General features: G+C 36.7%; 1 protein-coding gene across 2 annotated transcripts; it reads right to left on the bottom strand.

Moving 5' to 3' along the window:
- Positions 8,972–19,703, bottom strand: LOC109228804 (probable WRKY transcription factor 50). 2 transcript variants are annotated; one of them, XM_019394011.1, is made up of 4 exons: positions 19,437–19,703; positions 19,199–19,351; positions 9,532–9,579; positions 9,319–9,405 (listed from the first exon to the last, which is right to left on the bottom strand). In XM_019394011.1, the coding sequence occupies exons 1-3, from the start codon at positions 19,646–19,648 to the stop codon at positions 9,570–9,572; spliced, it is 375 nt and encodes a 124-aa protein (XP_019249556.1). In that variant the 5' UTR covers positions 19,649–19,703; the 3' UTR covers positions 9,319–9,405; positions 9,532–9,569. The 2 variants fall into 2 exon arrangements, with proteins under 2 accessions (XP_019249555.1, XP_019249556.1); XM_019394010.1 differs by lacking the exon at positions 9,532–9,579 and having other exon boundaries at positions 8,972–9,405.

Genomic DNA, 26,066 nt, shown 5'->3' with positions numbered 1-26,066 from the left:
TGTTAAATCAATCGCTTCTTGAGAGGCAACCCATGTTTCTTATTCTTTCTCTTTTTCTACTTGTTTAGATAGGTCTTGTTTTGTGCTAACGGGTTTTGAAGTGTGTTGCAGGAATGAGTGTGCTTTGCAGGGACTGTGCTCAGAAAAGTTGGCTAAGTGTGGAAAAAGTGCGGACCACACAATTTGGAATGCCACAGCAGAAGAGGATCTGCAGCTGCACAATTCTTGTGCGGCTCGCACAACTGGAAATCTAAAATTGCACACTCTCTGAAGTTTGCCTGTCAGAGAAATGGCTAAAATGCGGCCACACAAGGAAATGTGCAGTCCGTACAAAAATCTGCGGCCGGACTCAAAATTGTGCGGATTGCAGATCTTCAAAAGGAAAATGTACATCATGTAACAGAATGCGGACCGCACATGAAATTGTGTGGCCACACTCGTCTCTTGAACCTTTGGAAAATCATGTTAAGTATAAATAGTAGCCTCCTCACTACTGTTGAAACTTTACGAACTCTGAGAGTTAACACACAGGCAAAAATAGTGCACTTAACTAATTCAAGCATCTAACACTCAATTCTTCATCTTTGATTCTTCCCTAGCATCACTACATTACTGGTATGTTCAATTCAGCTTTAATTTTTTTTTCAATTTTCTTAGTTTTCTTCATAATTAGTTTAGATTAGTTTGAGACCTAATGTCAAATTCATCAATATGTGAGCTGAAATTCGTGTTGGGTAGTATCCTATTTACTATTTGGGGGATGGGTATACTGTTTATCATGTCTAAAATTGCCACTACCATGTTAAATTGTGCGTGAATTAGAAATCCTAAGTTTACTGCCGATTGTTTTTGAATTGTGCGGTCCGCAGCTCATTAGGCTAGGGCATTGGTCTAGCATGATTGTGCGGACCGCACTTGAAAATGTGCGGTCCACAAAAGTTCAACCGCGGCTGCAGAAAAGTGTGTGCGGCCACGGATCATAACTTTCTCTGTTTTCAGAGAGTTGCACTTTTAAAGTAGAAATTGTGCGGACCGTACTTCTGTTATGCGGTCGCACTCAAAATTATGCGGACTGCAGAATGAACACTGCGGCCGCACTTTCAAATTGTGTGGTCTGCACAAACCCATCTGCGGCCACACTCAAAAATGTGCGGACCGCACTTCCCTACCCTGCATATTGTCTTGTTCTGCAACTGTCTGATATTCTGAACTTGAAACATAACTGATTCCTATTGCTATGTATTGCAGACAATGGTTAGATTTCGTGGACATGGTGATACATCAAAGGGGAGGGTGAACCCTCCTGAGGCCGAGGCAGGGGTACCGTACCACTCTCCGCGCAAAGAGTTATAGCCAAAAAGACAACATCTAGGAGAGATCTAGTGCCTGCTGAGTCTAGTTCATATGTCCCGTCTAGGGAAGCCTCAGAGGGCAACTCTGTGGAAGAGTTGCCTGATGCTCAATCACAGCCACAACAACTTCAGAGGAGATATCAACTCGGAGATGAGCCCTCCTCCTCAGAGAGCACTTCCGAGGATTTGGTAGATGACAGTCAGGGTTCAGAGCCCTCTTCTACACATGCCCCCGACGCACCAGCTACTACTGCTGATGATGATGATATTCTAGATGATGGTCGAAGGGGTGATACCAGAATTGCCGGCCTTGAGAGGTCGAAGAAGAAAGAAGTTTGGGAAGATAGATTTGTGAGCCTGACTGCATTCAACAGGTTCCGAGAGTGGTGGCCTCAGAGATTGCTCACACTTGAGCATCAGTTTATATTGAAAGACCTGGATAGGTACAATCCAAATGTGGCAAGACAGTTCCGGGAGAGAAAAATGTGGACATGGTTCACTCAGAGTGTGGTGGATGCCAAAGAGCACTTAGTCAATGTGGCACATATCAAGAAGGGGACTAAGGTGACTAAAGTGAGGAACTTAAAAGTTAGATTTGATCAGACCTCCCTGAACACATATTTGGGGCTCGAGGATGTGGAGCCGGTGCAATATTTGGAAAAGTTTGAAATGGGTGATGCAACTCGCCCATCGCTAGCTGAGATTTTGGCAGCTCCAGGACCACCACCACCATGGATCACAACAGGGATTCCTATTCAGCGGAACACCCTAAACTTTAAAGCAAAAGGGTGGCAGACTTTGTGTGTAGTCGAATAGATCCAAGCCAGAATGAAAATAATCCCCCAGTCCAACGGGCAGTTTTAGTTGCTTCCATCATGGCCGGGTACCCTATCATGTGGGTGTCATCATGTCGGCCAACATGTCTCTGGTTGGTAGGCAAGGTGACAACTCCTCCCCGTATCCAAACACCATCACGGAGTATCTTACGGATGCGGGGGTGGAGTCCAAGAGCTTTGACACGAAGGTTCGGGCAAAGAAGCCTTTCACTTGGTACTCTCTGAAGGACCCGAGGAACCCGAAGAACAAGGGCAAGTCGACTACTACCGTAGGATAGTCTGATGAGCCATCGGTGGTAGTTGTAGATTCAGCGACCATGCCTTCCACAGCAGCCGAGCCGCCCACCGATACAGCTGCCATGCCTCCACCTCCATCTTCAGGGCTGTCAGCATCAGTTCCTTCCTCTTCTGCTTATCCACTTTCTATGCCGCGAGTCTCCCAGATACTGGCGAGTCTCAACAACTGGATGCATACAACTACTCCAAAGTTGTTTGACCTATCCAGTGCTATTGCAGCACAGACTTCTACCCCAGCACCCGAGATTTCTCCGAAAGCGGAGGACACTTTGAAGAAGATATTGGTGAACTAGAAGACCATCATGGAAACTTTGGTGGCACATGGAGCAGCAATTAAGGAGCTTGGGAAGCAGGTGAAAAAGATGAGAAAATCCCAAGCGCCCAAGAAGTCAGTGGACAGATTGAGGAGAGAGGTCACAAAATAGCAACCGCTGGGGACCTTCCGTTTGATTTGCTGATGGAGAAAGCTCCAGCAGCACCAGTGGCACTAGCTGGCTAGTCTGAGGAGCCAGACCTTGCTGCCCACACTACTGAGGTGGTGTGACAGATTTTTTGCCAACCCAGCTACTCCCCAAGCAAAGGATGATGAGATCCAGTTGGAAGAGCCTGAGGGTGGTGACGTTGCTATAGACACAGAGATGTCCAAAACCACATAGGGAGTCTACTTTACTCTTTCCCTTTCTTGTTTTTATTTTATGAAGCATTGGGACAATGCTTGGGTGGAGTTTATTTGATTTGACATTTGACATTTGACATTGGCCTGTAATAACTGATAACATTCTCTTTTTATTTTCATTATGTACATATTCTTCTCTCTCTCTATTGATATATATATTTTCTTTCTTCTTCTCATTTTTTATATTCGTTTATGGTTTCAGTAGTTTACTTAGCCTCTTTATTTTTGTTTTCTTAGTAATCAATGTTTAGTCTAATAGCTTCTTATTTAGTTTAATAGCTTCCTTTTAATTTAGTAGTTTCTTTTCATGTTTAAGTGATCAATAAGCCTTTGGTTTTCTTAATGCCACTGTTCTTTCCAAAGGTGGTTTTTGTATGAACCGGGTAACTCTTCCCAACGATGGATGGCGTGACAACCTTCTTAAGGGATTGAGTCCGTTTTTGATGTTTAGGTAAGAATAGTAATAATAATGAATAAGAGGACCTAACTGAGTCGAACTAGATGAGTCAAGCATGCTTCACTTGGTACCAACACACTTAACTACGTGCTTATGATTAAAAATAAGTTCTTGGAAAGAAATAACTCTAGTTAGTGACCTTTTGACTCTTATGTTGACTTAAGCAATCATCGAGTGGTTTAGTCAAACCATTAGTGATTTTCAATCTTGAATATGGTTGTTGTGGGCCCTCGACTCTATCCTCTTTAACAATCCAGCTGTGTGAGAGGTGAGATGTATTGGTTGCAAGCCCAAATACCTGTGTGAATGGTCTAGAACTTGCCCTGAATGTATTTCTAGGCAAACTTCTAAGATTTGCTTGGCTTGAGAAGTGATTGTAGGCTCTCCTTGACCTGCTTGAAACTTTCCATGTTCCACCAATGTTGCTATCCCTAGTCAACCCATTTGAGCCTAAGACCTTACTCATTTGATAACCACGTTACAAGCCTTTACCCGTTTTGTAGTGAACCTCCCTTGGCATCCGAGTTTTCCTTAACACTCTTGATAAATAATTGGCTAAAACATAAATTTAGGGGAGAGACAAGGAGTTTGAAAGTAGTATCAAGGTACAAAAAGAGAAAAAAAATTAAGAAAAGGAAAGGCAAAGAAAAAGAAAGAAATAACAAAAGAAAAATACAAAAAGAAAGTGAATAAGTTGAAGAGTTGAAGGGATTCAAAGAAAAGCAACGATGCAAAGCATGGAGAAAACAAAGAAGGAGAAAATGAATATAATGTGTTAAGTCTCTCTAGTTCCCCTAAGGAAAATGAAAATGCCTCAAAGAGTCGGCAAAACATGAGCCAAAAAGAGAAAATGGAGTGCTTAAGGAAAGATGAACCCATTCTATTCCAACATTTCCTACCTTAGTCCAAAATCCTTCATTACATTCTAAAAAAGCCCTACGTGATTTCAAGCCGAGTGAACTTATATTAGTGGTGATTTACATGATGGGCAAGCATATGGTACTTAGAGTCGTACTTTTGACATTCTTTTGAGAGAGATGAGTGAACTTTTCACAAATCCTTGAATTGAGTGTTACATTCTTAAGTGAGATATGCTAATGGAGAGTAGAGGAGGAGGAGTTTGGGATCCACAATGACCTACATGAAAGATCAAGCTTCCTTGATGAATAAAGTCAGCTCTTGATACTCAAGTGTCACATTAGAACTATTTGTGCTAAAAATTCAAATCATTGTCTTGTTGACAATTCATAAGTGTTGTGGGTAATTATTGGTCCCAATTGATGTGTGATTGATTCACCTTAGATTAGCAGGAATAGCTCTTAACTTGTGGAGGTGGGAATTACCTTATTTTCTTGGGGACAAGCAAAAGCTTAAGTTTGGGGGAGTGATAAGTGGGGATTTTGAATACTTATTAGCACTTTTTAGCTTTCGTTTTAGTCCAAAAGTGTTTAATTGTACTCCCGAAAACTGATGAAATGTGCTTAATCGCAGGAGTATTTGAAAATGAGCCACTAAGATGAAATCCAACTCAAGAAGGAGTGATCTGAACTCAAAGGCAAAAATCAGGCACATAAGCTAAAGTGTGGACCGCAGATTTTCATATGCGGCCGCAGATTGTTAAGGCATTCACGTCGGAGGGCTAGTGCAATGTGCGGCCGCAGAAGCTAACAAAGAGCAGAAGTTCAGAGAGTGTGCATATGGAGTTCAAAAGAAGTGTGGACCGCACAATTATTGTGCGGTCGCAGAAGTCAGCTACGCGACCGTACTTAGAAATGTGCAGTCCGCAAAAGAGCCCTATGCGGCCGCACCAAGAATTGTGCGAACCGCGGAATATGAGAGATGCGGCCGCATTACAGAATTGTGCGGCCGCAGATTTAACTCCTGTCAAGAGTGAAGCAAAGTGTGGACCGCACATGGAATTGTGCGGCCGCAGAACCTCCGAAAGGGCATTTTCGCCCGAAATTTCCATCTTTGTATAAATAGACTAGTTTCACGAAATTAGGTCAAATTTTGAATATTGAAAGTTCTATAGCCGTTTTTCCTTGCTTCTTTAGGCAACTTTAGCTTACTTTGGTGATTTAACATTGAATTTTTATCTTTTAATCTTTCAATATAAGTTTTATCATCTTTTCTTCTTTATTTTCTTCTATACTCATTATGAGTTGCTAGATTTCTAACTAGGATTGTGATCCAACCCTGGTGTGTAAACTTAATGGGTGTTTGATATACGGCTTGATTATGGTTGGGTGTTTATTATTTAGCCATGTTCTTGCTTTTAATTGTAGAATTAATGGTTGCAAATATTAGTTCATGCCTATTTGACTTGGTCTCTACTTGAGAAAGAGAGACTTAGTGTAGCAAAACTTGGCTAACAAGAATTTGGAATAAAATCAAGAGATTGATAGTCCCAATTAAAGGGTTTAACCTAGAGATAGTAAAACCCGACTTGAGCATTTTTTCAACTGTTTTGTTCAATACCCATTTGGACTTGAGAAAGCCAAATTGGGAAAAATCACTCTCTTATTGAGAGGTATTGAGTGAGTACTTGAGTGTTATAGATATAATACACCCCGACCAACGAAACAAGCTTTAAAATTTACAACCCGTTACGCAAATACCTAGGTGAAGGTCATAGCCCTAGGCCTTTTACATTATTTGAAAAACATCCAAAAACAATATTCTTTAGTTTTATATTTTTAGAATAGCAATCCTTAGCATAATTTTAGAAGCAAAAATACCATATTTGTGGAAGTGCAATCTAGATACTTCACGTGATCAATCGAAATATATGCTATAATTCCTATCTCAGCTCCCTGTGGATTCGATCCCGACTCTTTGTTGGGTATTATTATTGCAACCGACTATTTCATAACCTCAAAAAAGGTGTGGCTTGGACGAGATCAGCGACCCAGCTAGTCTGGTCAATACAAAATCCTTCCACCATCCCACATACGGCACGACATCACCCTTCGTGCACTCTCCCTTACCATATAACAACGAGCAAGTAACAACGGGGAGATATAATCAACAAGAACAATCCTTACGTCAACAATGGTTCCACAATACCAATCTCCACCTTAGAAACAATTCACAATTATCACATAGCCCATAAACGTGGTAAGAACGATCAATTTAAATAGTAACTAGTCTAAGCATGGATAACATGAGCAAAATAAGCAATAAAGTTCAAGGAACAAGTCCCACCCGCATGCTTTAACCCGACAACAACGCATAAGTACTCGTCACCTCACTTATACGTTGAAACCAACATATAAACATGTAGAAAATAGGAAAACAAATCCTAATCCCTCAAATCAAGGTTAACCACGACACTTACCTCGCTTCAAAGGTCCACTTAAAGCTCAACTACAGCTTTGCCTTTCAAACAAGCCTCCGAACCAATTGGATCTAGCAGATTACTAACCAAACAATTCAAATTAAGCCTTAGGAACTACCCAAGATTGAAAAGGATTCAGTTTAGGTCATTATTTAAAAAGTCAACTCCCAAGCTCGCTTGGTCCAAATCAAAAATTCAAATCAAAACCCGATAAACCATTCACCCCCGTGCCTGGTTATGTAATTTATTTTGGAATCTGACCTCAATTTGAGGCCTGAATCCCAATTTTACAAAAATTCCTAATTCTTCCCAAATCCCCAATTTTCACCATGAAAATACTAGATTTTTGGTTAAAAACATATGAAATGTAATGAAAGATTGAAAAAAATAGGTTAGAATCACTTACCAATGGATTGGGGAAGAAGAGTTGTTTGAAAAATCGTCTCTTGGGTTTTCTAGTTTTGAAAATTTGAAGAATGAGCAAAAATCCCGTTTCTCAGCTATTTGGTCAGTCGCAGATGTTGCATTTGCGACATGGGGTTCGCAAATGCGAACAAATCTCGCAAATGCGAAGAGTGTCCATTCCTGCTGCCTTCGCAAATGCGAACAAAATGTTCGCAAATGCAGACCTGAGGGGATCGCAAATGTGACCCCAAATCTCTCAATTGCGAAAATTTACCCCCAGGACACTCCTCGCAAATGCGATGTTTCCTTCGCAAATGCGAGGCTCATATTTGCGAGCCAGACCTCGCAAATGCGAAGTCTGCAGACCTGATGCACCAACAGTTCATTTAAGTTCAAAACACTCCGTAGCCTATCCGAAACTCACTCAAGCCCTCGGGGCTCTAAACCAAATATGTACATAAGTCCAAAAATACCATACGAACTTGCTCGCATGATCAAATCGCCAAAATAACACCTATAACTACGAATTTAGCATCAAATCAAAGGAAATTTTCAAGAAAACTCATGAACTTCTATTTTAACAACCGAACGTTCGAATCACGTCGATGCAACTCCATTTCTCATCAAATTCGACAGACAATTCATAAATATAGTAATGGACCTGTACTGGAAACCAAAATACGGACCCAATATCAACAAGACCAAACATCTGTCAATTCTTAAAAATCATTAAACTTTCAAACTTTTAATTTTCGATAAAAATAAATAACTCGAGTTATGGACCTCCGAATTCGATTCCAGGCAAACAACCAGGTCCCAAATTACAATACAAACCCAACAGGACCGTCAAAATACGAATCTAAGTCCGTTTGCTCAAAATATTGACCTAAGTCAACTCAAATGAATTTTTAAGGCAAAATTCTTATTTTCATCAGTTTTTAACATATAAGCCTTCACGACAAACATTCGGACTGCGCACGTAAATCGAGAAGGCTAAAATAAGGTATTTAACGCTTCAAAGCACAAAATTAAGTTCTAATAATTAAGATGACCTATCGGGTCATCACATTAGCTTAGGTGTTTCCACCTTTTTACTTAAAGTTTTTCAAAAGAAAAAGAGTTTATAGTTCCTCAATGAGCATTGTGTAACACAAGTTTTGTTAGGATCGAAAAGAATCAGGTGTAATACGAAAACTAGCAAAGCAAACGTTGAACGACGATAAACCACACAACAAAAGAAAAATCTACCAAAAGAGACACAAACATTTAACGTGGTTCGGTCAATTGATCTACGTCCACAATGGAGATGAGCAATCCACTATATAAAGAGAGAGTACAAAATATCGAGGTAACAACCTCACGAAGAGGCAAACACAAGTGATACACCAACACTTGTCCCGTAAAGTTCTACCCCTAAACACGGCTCTCAAATCCTATATAGCTTGTGGATGCTGCTGAATAAGAAGAACAGATCTTCAATTTATAGAACTCCAAACCTTTTCCTACAAGAAAAGGGACTAGCCAAATATGAGAAATTTATAATTTGCTTCTACAAGAAGGAAAACCCAATTATGGTAAACATGTTACCCTTTCCTTCAAGAGATAGAAGAACCCAATACGATAAGAAAATCAGGACAACACATAACAGGTTTACCCTAAATGTAACAGCAAGTTTGGTCAATCTAATATACTATGTATAGAATTGTTGGGCCATAAGGAAAGACACAAAGAGCTAAGCCCTTATCCTTATCAGGCCAATACCAAATATTTGGATCAACTTAATTACATACTTTTTTTCTTTTGTCCAGATAAAATCCAAAATATTAGGAAAATGGAAGGACCAATAGGGAAAAAAATTCTAAAGGCGAAGGTTATGAAGGCCATCAGTGGGAATGTTGGGAGGGAATTGTGCGTAGTGAAGAATACATGGACTCTCATGATTGTGAATTCCTTCATAAGTAGTGATGACATAGCTTGAGTCATCATTATCCCTTTCAACTCTTTTCTTCACATTGCATCCTCCAGTTGAACATTTGTAGTAATTCCTGTTCATGTCCATTGTATTAATTTGTCATAATCAGACTCAACTTATACACCAAACAATAACAAGATCAGTGTAATTCCATATGTGAAATCTGGGAAGAATAGTATGTTTGCAGTCTTACCCTTACCTTATAAAGGTAGAGTCTGTTTCTGATAAATCCTCGACTTAGGAAAAGCTATAGTCACAATATTATTGAAAAGAAAACAATAGTAAATAAACCATGGAAAAGAAACAGTAACACGAAGAAGTACCACAAACAGGAAAATAATAGGAAAAATGATACTGTATAGCTGCTGTAAAAATATATAAAATTTGTATGTTTTTGTATATATATATATATATATATATATATATATATACAAAAATTATACAAGTTTTATACACTTTTTTGGCTACCAGATGTAAATAGTTTCTGGCGCGTGCTAAAAGTAATAATACCCCTAAATAATAAGAAAACTAAAGCAAAAGAAACAACTGGTAACAATTAATACAAATCTAAGTATAAAAAATATGAGAATACTATTGATCCTACATAGAACAAAAGGATACACTCGCGACTACCTACTAGCCCTCTACTCTATTTCTCGATCTAGCCTATCTCAACTTATAATATAAATAAATATTAGACATATATAATTATTTTAGAAAAAAATTTAACAACGATAAATTAGTATAACTTTTAAAGAGTGAATTATGGACAATTTTCTTGGAAAAGGAATGTTCTCAAGAATTCAAGAAGGCATATGAAAGTACTCCTAGTGTACTTTCTTTTGTCTTCTTAAATCTTGCTACTTATTAAATATTAATGCGAATCGTTTTTGTGTTGGTAGTTCTTAAAACATTATCCACCCTTTCTTAAATGCCTCTAATTATATGTTTGATATGATAAAACAATGATGACAACTTACTTATAACATGGAAAAGTAAACACTTTTATGTAGTTGCTCAGATTCTTTAGATAATTTAAATCATTAAACCAACAAATTCAATAAGACTAAAGATGTCGTAGCTGAGCTTGTTTGTTTTATTTTCTTTATTTATTTATTTAAGAATTAGAGAGAATGGTAAGAATGCTTTAATAATAGAAAAAGAATTAATTTTCTGATCCTATAATTCAATATGAAACTCTAATCTTAATAAGAGTATTCTGGTCAACTTTAACAAATTGGTGTAGGACGTCTTTTAATAGGGTGGGCAATAGTGCAAATGCATTGCCCGAAAAAAAATATGATAAAATGGAGTTAATCATACTTTTGCACTTTTGCAACTTTAACTAAAAAGTTAGGCCACTTAACACCAAGAAAGCTAGAAGGCACTGTTACTGTCCAAGATTTAAATCATGTGGGTTCAGTTTTTAAAATTTTTAATATTGAACTCATTATATTTGTAAAGTGAGTTTATATCTACTATTTATGTAAGTTAATATATATTATTCCGCATCAAAAATTATGGGTTCAATTGAACCCGTAAGTAATACGCTAGGTCCGCCCGTGATTACTATCTTTTTTCCATGCTAATAAAAGTGAACCAAATGATCTTTTTTTTCATCCACTTCTATTACTTGCTTCTATCAACGTACAAATATAATTTCAGTAGTTTCTTATGATATGACCAAATAACGTTTATCCAAAATAATATTTTCTTAAATAAGTAACAAACTATCAATGAGAAATATTTTTCTTTAGACCAGATTACATCATATCAAAATGAATATGGTCTAGGCTTAGACAAAAAAAAAAGGACCTTTACCCCACTACCACAAATTTTTTGCCCTCCTTCGAGGGGAGCTTCATATTATAAAAGGGTTCAATTGAATCTTCTCGAACGAAAAAATATACTATATGAATAGGATAAATTACTGTACACACACGCAGTGGCAGACGCACGTGGAGGCAAGCGCTTTATTAAAAAATAATACTCTGTATATGTATAAATTACGATTAAAATTGCATAAATATTATATAAATATTTTATTTAAATCCACTTGACAACTACTATTTTACGACTAAAGTAATGTACTTTTAAGATTGAACCCGCTTGCACAAAATTCTAAATCCGTCACTACACACGTATATATAGTTGAATCCTTTGATATAAAGAATGCTTCTAGTGTAGGTAGAAGTGAATCTTAAAGTATTATACTTGGCAGCAGGGGCGGATTTAGGGGGCGCAAGGGGGTTCACCCGAACCCCCTTCGCCGAAAAATTACACTGTATTTATAAGGCAAAATCTATTTTTTACCTCTATATATTAAATTTTGAACCCCCTTAACACAATCCAAAAGTGTAGTTTAGTGGTCAAGGGGGTTTAAAATCTACATAAGGTTGGCAGTAGGGGTGGTAAAATGGTTCAAAGAAAACAGTTAACCACCCATATATCCACTAAAAATGGGTTGGATAATGAACTTTTTGAAAACGGGTCAAATATGGATAAGAACCATGTTATCCATTTAGAAAATGGATAACCAATGAGTAACCAATAAATAACCAATGAGTCTAACTTTTATATTTGTAAAGCCTCAATTGGGGGTTCCTCAAGTTAGGGAGACTAAAAATTCTCCCAAAAGTGAACATATACAAGAAGTCATGGATAATATGGGTAACCCATATTATCCGCCGGTTAACCCGTTTTTTATCCGTATTAAATATGGATCGGGTCGGATAATTGATTCGTTTTTATTACCCCATTTTCGACCCGAATCATATCCGGTCCGACCCGTCCGTTTCCCACTCCTACTTGGCAGATTCAAATTTCAAATACGGTATTCTTGTGTTTTTATAAATCCCTCTTATTTTTGGATCTGCTAGTGCCCATAATGCAATACACAAATATTAACTAGGCGTTTGGATAAAAAAATTATAATTTTTGAAAAAAAAATAGTATTTAGAATTAAGTTAAAAAATGGTATTTGTAATTTGAAATCATGTTTGAACATGCATTTCACTTGAAAAAATATAGCAGCTTAGTGAGCGGGGTAACAAAAAATTTGAAAAAGTGGTTTTGACAACTTTTTGGTTTTTAAATTTTCGAAATTTTTTAAAAACTTGCAAAATTTTATGAACAAACACGTTTTTGGAAAGAAAAAAAAAAGAAAAATTTCTATGAGCAAACGAAGCTGTTAACTTAGATGTGAAGATACAATTATAGTCCCTTCGAGGACATCCGAATAAAAAAAAAGATACAATTATATGAGTCTCAGCGTCAGTGCCTCACACACAAAATTTTATTCCTTTCCTAGTTCTACGAGACATGAATGAATATTGGATGTTCAAGTTCCCTCTAATAATGGGTGCCAAACAGAAACAATATGTACTTACAATTGTTCTTTTTCTAGCTCTTAAAGAGTTAAGAAGAAGGCAAGCCTCGCACCGTCGTCATCGCTCGTTTGGCTTCGGATTTGGTCAAATGATTGATTGATTAATGTTTTGGACCAAATTTACTTGTTAATAGTGAATATTAACGTAATATTATTAAATATCTATTTTTGTAACGAAAAATTGATATTAAATCCAAATTATTCGTTTTTGTAACGGAAAATTAATTTTCCTCTGCGTTTTGAATTCTCGTTTTAGTTTGCGTAAATGGCCATTTACGTTATGGCTGTTTTACGTGAACAGTCATAACTGACCTCTGAAGAGTTGCACCTCTTCGTTTGAACTCAACATGTTGGCTATAAATAGTAGTCCATTCTCTCAGATTTTCCATACGAAATTCTGAATTCTCCTCCTTTCTTCTGCATTGTTTTAACTAAAAAGAAAGCAATAGTAAGTATGATTTGCTACCAACCATTGTGTTCGCTGAAACACTTGGGTTTGAATTACCGCTACACCAGTGTGTAATCCGTTCTATCCTGGGAGGAAATAATCCACAATCTCGGGTATTCGGAAGGGATTAAGTTCCTTAAGAAAATACTGTGAATTCAGTGGGGTCGGATTAAATTTTGTTTCTTCTACATTTCGGCTTATACATTATTTTTCTTCTCAGAATTATTTTACAAATACAGTTTGATAACAAGCTTAAGGAACTTAAATATTTTCTGTATTTGTGTTATACTCACTATTCTGGAGACTAAAACCTCTGTGATTTTCTACTCTCGTTTTGGAGATTAAAATCCTAGCGATTTTCTACTCCAACAGAGATTAAAATCTAAGTGATTTTCTACTCCACTTTTATTCGGTTTGAAAATATAAAAACTTTGCCGTTTATTAAACGTTTGTTTGTGTCATTCTTTTACAGAAATGACGAATGAGAACGAAAATTGGACTTTTCCTATGGTGACTACCAATGCATCGACAAGCCGAACAACACCGACATTGGCAACAGCACTGGCAGAAAAACCCGAAATTTTTTTCGGGATTGATTTCAAGCGGTGGCAGCAGAAGATGTTCTTCTACTTGACGACTTTAAGTCTACAGAAGTTCATTAAGGAAGAAGTTCCTTTTCTGCCCGACGAAACTCCAGACAATGAACGCTTTCTCGTGACTGAGGCGTGGAAGCATTCCAATTTTCTATGCAAGAATTACATTCTTAGCGGACTAGAGGACGATCTGTATAACGTCTACAGTAAGGTGGACACGTCAAAATAACTGTGGATTGCGCTTGAAAGGAAAAACAAAACTGAAGATGCCGGGTTGAAGAAATTCATTGCCGCTAAATTTTTGGACTATAAAATGATAGATAGCAAGTCTGTTATTACTCAAGTCCAGGAATTGCAAGTGATTATTCACGATCTCCTTGCTGAAGGTATAAGTCGAATTAATACTGATGTTGAAAGTATTAATTATATAATTTTTACTAACAGAATTTTCATTGAAGGTCTTATCATCAATGAAGCATTTCAAGTTGCAGCGATGATGGAGAAGTTGCCTCCTTTGTGGAAGGACTTCAAAAACTACCTGAAACACAAATGCAAGGAGATGTCGCTTGAAGATCTCATTGTTCGGTTTAGAATCGAAGAGGACAACAAAGCTGCTGAAAAGAAAGGTCGTGGAAACTCAACAATAATAGGAGCAAACATTGTTGAGGATGCTCCTCAAAATAATAGAAAGAGGAAGAAGGCTTCTGGACCGAAAAGCAACCCAAGCAAGAAGCAAGGAAATTGCTATAACTGTGGGAAAGCTGGACACAAATCTGCAGATTGTCGTGCTCCAAGGAAAGACATGAAGAAGGGTCAAGCAAACATTGTTGAAAAGCACGAAGATATTGATGACTTGTGTGCTATGCTTTCTGAATGCAACCTGGTGGAAAATCCTAAGGAGCGATGGATTGATTCTGGAGCCACTGGCCATGTTTGTGCTGTTAGAGAAGCGTTTGCTACATATGCTCCCGTTGGACCTGAAGAGACGCTTTCTATGAGAAATTCTGCAACGGCCAAAATTGAAGGATGTGGCAAGATATTTCTGAAAATGACTCTGGCAAGGTGGTGACTCTGAACAACGTGCTTCATGTTCCCGAGATTAGGAAGAACTTAGTCTCTGCTGCACTTCTCGTTAAGAACAGGTTTAAGTGTATTTTTGTATCTGATAAGGTTATAATAAGTAAGAATAAGATGTCTGTAGGAAAATGTTACCACACCGAGGGCCTTTTCAAACTGAATGTAATGGTCATTGAGAAAAATAAAATTTCAGCTTCTTCTTACTTACTTGAGTCAAATAATTTATGGCATATACGCTTGGTACATGTCAATTATAAAACCTTGCAAATTAATTTGGAAGTATTGCCTAAGTTTGAATGCGATAAATCAAAATGTCAAATATGTGTGGAATCTAAGTATGTTAAACATCCTTATAAGTCAGTTGAAAGGAATTTAAATCCTTTAGACTTAATTCACATAGATATTTGCGACATGAAGTCAATACCATCTCGGGGTGGAAAGAAGTATTTCATAACTTTTATTGACGACAGTACTTGATATTGCTATGTTTACTTACTTAATAGTAAAGATGAAGCAATAGACCCATTCAAGCAATACAAAAATGAAGTTGAAACACAACTTCACAAGAAAATTAAAATGATAAGAAGTGATAGGGGTGGTGAATATGAATCTCCTTTTGAAGAAATATGTTTAGAATATGGAATTATTCATCAAACAAGGGCCCTTTACACGCCCCAATCCAATAGGATTGCGGAAAGAAAGAATCGTTCATTAAAGGAGATGATGAACGCATTGTTGATAAGTTCTGGTTTGCCACAGAACTGTTGGGGGGGGGGGGGGGGAAAAGCCATTATTATGGCTAACCGGATACTAAATCGAGTACCCCATAGCAAAACGCAATCCATTCCATATGAAAAATGGAAAGGAAGGAAGCTCAACTTGAATTATTTTAAAGTGTGGGGGTGTTTGGCAAAAGTGCAAATTCCTAAACCCAAAAGGGTAATAATAGGACCAAAAAACCGTTGATTTTGTTTTCATAGGATATGCGACCAATAGTAAAGCATATCGATTTCTGGTTCATAAATCAGAAAATCCCGACATTCATAATAATACGGTTATAGAATCAGATAATGCTGAGTTCTTTGAAAATATATATATATATCCATATAAAAAGGAATGTGAGTTGATTGGCGAAGGATCTAAACGACCTCGGTAAGAAACAAAAGAAAGTACGTTTAATCAGGAGGATCCAAGACGTAGTAAACGTCAAAGAACGTCTACTTCAATTGGACCAGATTTTGTGACTTCCTTATTGGAAAATGAGCCTCGAACATTTAAAGAAACTATGTCTTCTTCGGAATCATTATTTTGGAAAGAGGCAGTCAATAGTGAAATAGAATCCATATTGAACAACCATACATGGGCATTGGTTGATCTTCGTCCTAGAAATAAACCGTTGGGTTCTAAATGGCTTTTTAAGAGGAAAATAAAATATGATGGCATAATTGATAAATATAAGGTAAGACTTGTGGTCAAAGGGTATAGCAAGACTTGTGGTCAAAGGGTATAGACAACGAGAAGGTCTTGACTATTTTGATACATTTTTAATGTGTGTACATTAAAAATGTTCCAAATCACATAGTCATTGTTTGCTTATATGTGAATGATATGCTGATAATGAGTCATGACATTGCCAACATAAATGCGACTAAGCGTATGCTAACGAGCGAGTTTGATATGAAGGACTTAGGAGTTGCTGATTTGTATTAAAATCCATAAGACTCCTCAAGGTCTGACATTGTCACAATCTCATTATATTAAGACAATACTTGAAAAATTCAAGCACTTAGATTTTAAAGTTGCAAAGACTTCAATTGACGTGAATCGTGCACTAACAAAGAACAAAGGCCAAAGCATATCACAATTGGATTATGCTCGTGTGTTGGGATGTTTAATGTATATCATGAATTGTACACGACCAGATATAGCTTGTGCTATAAGTAAATTGAGTCGATACACGAGTTATCTAGGTCAATCTCATTGGTGCAATAAAATGAGTTTTGGGATATTTAGAACATACCCTGGACTTTGCTTTGCACTATAGTAAATATCCTGCGATGATTGAGGGATATTGTGATGCAAATTGGATCACCCGTTCAACTGATTCTAAGTCCACAAGTGGATATGTATTCACTATTGGTGGAGGAGCGGTATCTTGTAAGTAGTCCAAACAAACTTGTATTGTCCGCTCTACAATGGAGGCTGAGTTCATATCCTTAGATAAGCCGGCAAAGAAGCTGAATGGCTTCTGAATTTCTTGGAAGACATTCCATTTCGGCCCAAACCGTTGGCACCAATGTGCATACATTACGATAGTCAAGTGGCAATTTGAAGGGCTGGGAGCGTTATGTATAACGGTAAATCTCTTCATATACGAAGAAGACATAAGACCGTTAGGCAATTACTCTCTAGAGAAATTATCACAATTGACTACGTAAAGTCAAGCGATAATGTGACGGATCCACTTACAAAAGGCCTAACTAGAGAGGTAGTTGAGAAATCATCTAGGGGAATGTGACTATGGCCGAGGACAAGTCATTGTTGGGGTAACTCTACCTAGAAGACTGGAGATCCAAAGATCTAGGTTCAAGGAGATCAAACAAAGTCATTAATGACGGTTCAACATTGTCAACTAAAATTTTGGTCCATTTTCGTGTCAGACAATGTTCGGTACCAAGGATAAGCATTAAGGCTTTTTAATGATTTCTAAATTTGATACGGGGTATATCAAATAGCGTATCTATGGGATGACACGTTTAGGAATCACCTATGTAAGTGTGAAGTGTTAGCCGCTTCAAGAAGAATTTTGTAAGGCCAGTTCTCTACGCACTTATAAAATCAGGCGGTGTTCATGGCTGAAACGAACACAACAATGAGAACCAAAGACGGTTAAGGGTTGATTGTGTGACTTATGGTTGTCTAGGTATACACCAAATTCGACAGTTCAAAAATATCGAATCTACCCATTGACCGAGTATATCCGATATAAGTTCACTACGGAAAGTTCAACGAGAAACCTACTTATCCAGATGCGATTAATCCTTGCTATCGAATCACACAGTTTTTCATACATATTTCCGTGTATAGCCATTCCCCATTCATGTGGGGGATTGTTGGGTTTTATAAGCTTATTATAGCTTAAAAAAGGGTGAATGAGAAATGGAAAGAAAATGAATATTTGAGTTTCCCCCTTGACAAAGGGACATTGTCCCATATTGGAGGAGGAAAAGACTTTTGATGGGTATATACACAATTGCTCTTCTTCTAGCTCTTAAAGAGTTAAGAAGAAGGAAAGCCTCGCACTGTCGTCGTCGCTCGCTCGCTTTGCTTCTGCTTCTGCTTTGGATTCGGTCAAATGATCGATTAATTGATTAATTGTTAATAGTAAATATTAACGTAATATTATTAAGTATCCGTTTTTGTAAGGGAAGTCAATATTAAATCCAAATTATCTGTTTTTGTAACGGAAAACTAATTTTCCTCTGTGTTTTGAATTCCCACTTTAATTTGCGTAAATGGCCATTTACGTTATGACCGTTTTACTTGAACAGTCATAACTGACCTCTGAAGAGTTGCACCTCTTCGTTTGAATCCAACATGTTGACTATATATAGCAGTCCATTCTCTCAGATTTTTCATACGAAATTCTGAATTCTCATCCTTTCTTCTGCATTGTTTTAACTACAAAGAAAACAACAATAAATGTGATTTGCTACCGATCATTGTGTTCGCTGAAACACTGGGGTTTGAAGTACCGCTACACCAGTGTGTAATCCGTACAATCTTGGGAGGAAATAATCCACAAACTCAGATACTAGGATGGGATTAAGTTCTTTAAGGAAACACTGTGAATTCAGTGAGCTCGGATTAAATTCTGTTTCTTTTACATTTCGGTTTATACGTTATTTTTCTTCTTAGAATTATTTTACAAATACAGTTTACTAACAAACCTCGGTAATATACTGACATCAATAAGACAATAAGGTCTAATTTTGACACTTTGCGCATGCAATAGCAATAATGATGATCTTATAATTATAGGAGAGAACCGAGATGGTACGGATTTGGTAGCAGTTTAGGAGATCATATGTACGTAACTAAAAATGATACTTACTATACTATATAGTTCTCAAATTAACCGTTGTTCTTCTTAAACCACTGTACTGAGATTCTAAGGGAAAATACGATTATTAGTTGGAATTGCCCCATTTTCTACTCTTTCTAACAATTGATAAAAAAACGCAATGAGAATTAAATAAATTTAAAAGCAAAATTAGATAAGTAAGAGAATAAGAATAACACTGTTCATGATTCAGAAATGGGCAATATTTAAGATATAACTATTTTTAGTGTAACTTACCTTGGATTTGGACTATTCTTGACCATCTTCTTACCATACTTCCTCCATTTAAATCCATCATCCAAAACCTCCAACTCCGATCTAAATCTAAATGCAACCCTAGACTTTGCATCCACCTTGTTGTACTTCTTATTTACACCTTTTGTACATTTTCTGTTAAGAAAAAAAAACCCAAATAAGATTCATACTTAAACTTAATTTGAGCAATAAAATGCAACATATTTATCATAGGACTTGCATGTTATTAGTTGAACTTGGAGTGGGATTGGAATATGATCCACTGCTGGAAATACTTTGCACAAATTCAGATGTCATTTCATTTTGTAACAGAAAATCATCACTCAACCCTTCTTCTGGAAAGAGATAACCAGAGAGCTCAAATTCCGGCGTCTCAATAAAACCAGTAGCTCCATAATTAGGGTTAGGGTTTGAGTAATGAAAATCTTCCATTGTTGAAACTTGAAAGTAAAGGAGAGGAAATGCTATGAAAGTGTTTGAAGAACTTGACGAGATGACTTTTCAAGACTTCTTTCTATTTATTTGCTCTTGCTTCCATTTCTTTATTATTTCTTTTTATTTTTATTTTTCTTTAAATTTTTTCCTAGAGTAACTTTCCTAGATTCTTTCTTGGTGGGTACAAGGAAGGTGCTTCTCTTGACACGTGGAAGCATTATGTAGGTCGTAGTGATGTCATAGGAATGATATCACCTTGGTGAGGACTTATGTTGTGTTTGTAAATTGTAATGCCTGTCCACAAAAATATTTTCCCAGTTTGACTTATTAAATTCGCAGTACCTAATTTTCTATATGCAGATATAATCTACAGTAACAAATAACTGTTTATAATAAATTTAATTCGTTAACTTAGTAACAAAATAAATTATTTTTAATTTATTTATTTAAGGTAATTCAATTGCTTATTAAAGTGGAACAGTAAAGGAATAAAGATAATTTTGCTGGAGAAAAGCTTTCACTTTTACCTTTTCTTTTCTTTTTTATACTCTTACATTTGTTTCTGATGATTGGGTGGCTAAGGTGTTTTTGTGGTGATTGAGATAAAGATAGGGTGTAAACTCTCTTTTCTAGTCTTATTTTAACATTTTCTGGAGATTAATATTCTCTTTGATTTGATTGTGTTTAGACTGATTACATAATATATTAATTAATTCGCAAATCTTATCGCCAATCTTCGCATTTCACTCAACTCTGCTTTTACATTTTTGATCCTTGCACATTTTAGTGTAGAGCAGATCCGCTTTTGTGAGATTGCTTAATTAATAGCCTGATTGGTCAAGCCTCTCCTATCCTAGTAAATTTTATTTTTTTTTAAAGTAGAAGTTTTTGGCCAAGCTTTTGGAGAAACAAAAAAAGTGCATTTGAGGAGAAGCATAAAAAAGTAGCCTATCTCCAAAATCACTTTTGAGAAAAAATACACTTAGAAGTAGTTTTTAAAAGCTTGGCCAAACACTAATTGCTACTAAGAAGTGCTTTTCAAATTAATTAGTCAAACACAAAATGCTTCCCACTAAAAGTACTTTTGAAAAAAACTACTTCCCAAAATAAGTTGATTTTTGGAGCAAAAATACTTCTCATTAATGCTTCTAATGAATGCCATTTGGCTGTTCACAATTTAAATGGGGTTGATGTATTTATTTTTTCCTAAATTTTGAATAAATAATAATTACCAAACATTGTCTTTAGCATTATAATATTGAAGACCAAAAAAAAAAAATATCAGAGTATTGTAAGTAATGTATTAGTGCAAAACAGACTCGCCAAGTGAGTCTATTAAATGGCGGCACATGTTAGCAAAATTATGAGAAAAAGCAAAGAATGAAGGATAAAGATGATATGTGAAGCACCTTCTGGATCGAACATATTCGTACCATGTCTATTAGTCTCATAACTGATCATCTAGAATAGCCCTGGATGAGGTACGGAGAATAACTTATAATTACAAATGAGGAAAGAATCAAATAATCCCAGATTACGCAAAATATAGCATTATTACGTCATCAATTATAAATCAATTATGTAACGTACAATAAATAGTTATAACGGGCAAAACAAGGCAATCAGTTACAGAATTAAATCAACAGGTACGGAATTGTTTCAACATGTATAGAATTGACTCAACATTTAAGGAATTAACTCATCTGTTAAGGAATTTTACCATTTACTCAGTCGTTACAAGTGTTCCAAAAGTAACAGATGGATTGAGTAAATGCTCATAATAGACCCATGATTCAAGGAGAGTGATTACCCAGAATTAGTCCTATATATAGACACATTTCACCACCATTACAATCATCTAATTTTTTTTTCTGTGCAATTCTATACATTGTAATTCATAGCAAATAGCTCCTAAGTTTTTCATAGTTCGGCTCTTCAAGCTCTGCTCAGCTCATCATGCTATCAAGGATCATCCAATAAGAATTATTTCTTACCTGTTTTATTTTTACTATATTATTTGTCATTGAATTTATTTTTTTATTGTGTTGTATTAATGAATATTTATATCTTTCAGATCGAATCGGTTGCTTGTGGTCCATCACATAAAATTAATTGCTTTGACCTTAAAAATTATTTTTTGGGTCAAATAGTTTAGTTCTGTTAATGAAAACTCAAGCAAATTTTCTATTTATCCAAAGATTCTAATATTTTTTTGTTAATCTTCACTTATTTTCAGTTTAAACCTTCATCATAGCCGAAATTACCAATCAACACAGTTGAAGATAACCGAGTTGAAGATGGCTTTACCAGGCAAAATAAAAATAGAAGAATGACCATGATAATGATAGGTAAGTAACGAACAAAGAAAAATAGAGAATGAACATCGGTACAAGATATATTGATAACGTAACTATTAGTACTAGAACTGATTATAACAGATCTGCGCCAAACAGTTTCGACACAGGAGGTTCAGATACACCAGGTAATTTCGATTTGTAAATCTAGTTGTAACCTTACAGAAACAAATCAAGGAACAGAATGAGCTAAAAGACTACCTCCGGGATTCCCAACTATCTCACGAGAATGATATGTGTAACAATTACAGCACCGAGCTTCAAACAGAAGAAGACATGGTAAGTCGAATTGACATGATAGGATGTCCGAAAATAGGCTCGAAAATCGAATGGAGATGATTCTGAATCTGATCGAAGGAGTTCGGAGAATAACGCAGGACCTTCTCGGAGCTAAGAAATAAAATTTACAACTGATATAATTCGAAGCATTGAATTAGGAAGACACGGAGGTTCAATCGAAAGTCGAATGCATGCTCGAGATCAACGGAGGTGATTCCTAGGAGATCTGAATCTGTATGGAGAAACTTGAAAACCACAAAACTACGTTTGAGCAAAGAGATACGTGACTTTTTTCATAGGCTGAAAAAAATTCGGACGTTCCCGAACATGTAATGAATCAACTTGCTAAATTGCAAGATTCTACAAGGCCCTTAATTGAAGGAAGCTCGAACGTAGATGGACAATTAGATAAATATTTTCCGGTACACTCATTGAACTGAAAGAATCAAAATCCATGAGGTCAAATGCTAAAGAACTAGAACTATCATTGACATTCCAGATAGAAAAGTTTACGTGGGTCTAGACTCGACCCCGAACTTAAAGGTAAGTCGATTGTATTTTTACGTGCTGACGTAAATTACTTTGCTTGCCCCTATGCCAACATAACAGGTATACCATCGTAGGTAATAACATGTATGCTCACTATTGACCAACGCTATAATGCGGTCAAGCAAAAGAAGAAATCGGAGTCAAACAATAAAAGATGAAGTTATCAAACTTCAAAAGCTCGGATTAGACCGTAATGTCAAATTATCCAGACTCGCTAGCTAACATCAACCCACCATTGCATTCAAAACTCCGAGGAGGAGGATGATTGTTGGTATACCAAGCTTTCTCGGAGGTCTTAGTAAGCATATTCTTAGTTCAAGAAAACAAAGGTACACAATTTCATATCTATTATAAAATACTCTTAGACATGAAAATTAAGTACTCACATTTTGAGAAGTTGGCATTAATAATAGTTGCCCTAAACCCATGGCTTTATTTTCAATATCATCCAATTCCCCTGGTCACTATATATTCATTAAGCAACGTCTTGCATAAACATGAACTATCAGGAAGGCTATCTAAATATATGGGTAGTCGAACTTAGTAAATATGGTACTCCCTCTGTTCTAGTTTATGTGAACCTATTTCCTTTTTGGTCTGTTCCAAAAAGAATGACCCCTTTCTAAATTAATTTAGCTTAAACTTACAATTCTACCCTTAATGAGAAGCTTTTATAACCACACAAATACTCTGGGCCCCTTTTTGACTTGTTTAGGACCACAAATTCCAAAAGTCTTCATTTTTTCTTAAACTCCGTGCCCAGTCAAACAGGTTCACATAAATTGAAACGGAGGGAGTATTATTTATTATCCACGTACCTGTATAAAATCAAAAGTTTTAGCAAATTTTATGGTTGATTTTTAGCTCGAACATGTTATCCGAAGTTGAAAAGAAAGTACATGTTGCTTCCGGGATAATTCTCTGGATATGGACCTTCTACACGATTAGGTCCACAAATGTTACAAGTTCCAGGTTAGGGATAATGCTTAATGCACCAATTGGGAAAGTAATTAGATAATTCATAAAAGTTATTTTATTATTAACAACAAAGACGAGTATGAAACATATGTTACAGGATTCGAATTAGCTCGGGGACTCAAGCCAAAAATATTGAGTTAAAGAGTGATTCTTAACTCGTGATCAATCAAATCCAAAGAAACTATCCAGCCCAAGAAAGTCGAGCCAAATGCGCTGGTCTCGGATCTACGGCTAATATCAGTGAATCCAAAAATAACTCCGGGCTCTTAATGAAAAATGTCGTTTTCGGGTCAAACAGTATTGGGAACGGGTCGTCCCTTATTCGTGAGATCCCTGATCTATCATCAATTAGAATGAAAATTAGATAAGCTTGACTAATATAATTTGAAATTTGTAAAATAAATTCATTGATTACTTGCAGAATGGGACTTTACCCGAAGATAAGCATGCGTCTCAACAACTTCAAGTGCACATCACCCCATACTGGCTTGTTGAAAGAGAATTATATTGGAGAATATTGAAGATCCCAAAGTTAAATACCAATGTTGTCACCACCCGAATCCTAACCTGTCGTGATGGTGCCTATCGTGGTACTAGGAAAGCCGGCATATAAGAATAACTCTAACACTTTTAACAAGAAGGATTTAAAGCAGTTTAAATAACAACTTCTCATAAGCAGGATAGAAAGATCCAAAATACAATGTGGAAAACTCCCAAATCGGGGTGTCACAGAGTATATGAGCATCTAATATCACAAGTCTGGAATACACTATCTATGATAGTCCCACACTAAATACAATAAAAGGAAAGATATAGAAGGAGAAACAAGGTCTGCGAACGCCGGGCAACTACCTTGGAATCTCTCAGAAGATCAACTGTGCGAAGAAATTAACACCCACCATGTTCGAAAATACCTAATCTACATACGAAATGCAGGGTGTAGTGTAAGTACAACCAACTCAGTAAGTAACAAGACTAAATAAAGAGCTAAAGATAGTGACGAGCTACACAGTTATAGTTCAATTCCAGTAGTCTCAACATAAGAAAATAGGCATGCTTTCAAGTCCGGCAATTGAAGTCAAATCAGTTAATTCATGTCAAATTCAAGTATAACAAGATGTAATATCTCTCAGAAATTTCAAATCGGTGATATATGGTAGCTAAGTGCAACAATAATGAAATCAAATTCATCCTCTCAGTGCAACAGTCACTCAGTCCTCCCATTCACTCCAACCTCACAATCACTCATTCCTCACAATCACTCATTCCTCTCAGTCGCTCAGCACTCGACACTCGCACTCAGTAGGTACCTGCGCTCAGTGGGGGTGTGTACAGACTCCAGAGGGGCTCCTTCAGCCCAAGCGCTATCAAGCCAATCATGGCATAAATCAATAAAACATGCCGCATCGTGCAGCCCGATCCCATAAATATCCTCACAATCAGGTCATCGAGCTCAATCAGTCATCAATCTCTCCAGTCTTTCAGGCTCTCAGAAATCATAAAAATCAGCCCAAACAGCAATGATATGATGTATCAACAAGGAATAATAGAGATTGAGATATGATATGCAAGTAAAACTGAGACTGAGTACAAACAACAATTAGCAGGTAATTCAACATGTATCACAGCCTCTGTGGGTCCCAAAAATACCAGCACATAGCCTAAACATGATTTCTAACATGATTTGCAGTCAAACTTTTATAATACATGGAGAGCATATAGCTAACAATAAATTATTCAACTTTACCGTTCCATGGAATGGACCAAGTCACATTTCCTATAGTGCACGCCCACAGGCCCGTCACCTAGCATGTGTGTCACCTCTAAACCAATCACAAAACACATAATACGGGGTTTCATACCCTCAAAACCAGATTTAGAACTGTTACTTACCTCAATCCGAGCAAATCTCTACTCGAATACGCCTCAGCCTCGCAAATCGGCCTCCGGATGCCCCGAATCTTAGCCACAAATAATACAATACAATCAACATGGGCTAAGGAATCAATTCCATAAGAAAAAATGAAGTTTTTAATCAAAAATCCAAAACGGGTCAAAGCCTGCCCTCGAGTCCACGTCTCGAAATCCGACAAAAGTCACAAAATCTGAACACCCATTCAACCACGAGTTCACCTGTAACGATCCGATCGGTCGTTTTGAGTAATTGCACTTCACTCAGTTGTTTGAGGGCATGAGTAGATCCGTATGATATATTATGACTTATGTAAATCGTCGGTTTTGGTTTTTAGGTTATC

This window comes from Nicotiana attenuata, chromosome 7 (genome assembly GCF_001879085.1).
Source record: "Nicotiana attenuata strain UT chromosome 7, NIATTr2, whole genome shotgun sequence".
NCBI classification, from domain to species: Eukaryota; Viridiplantae; Streptophyta; class Magnoliopsida; order Solanales; family Solanaceae; genus Nicotiana; species Nicotiana attenuata.
The sequence above is the reverse complement of the archived record's forward strand: the minus strand, read 5'-3'. Positions and strand labels throughout refer to the sequence as shown.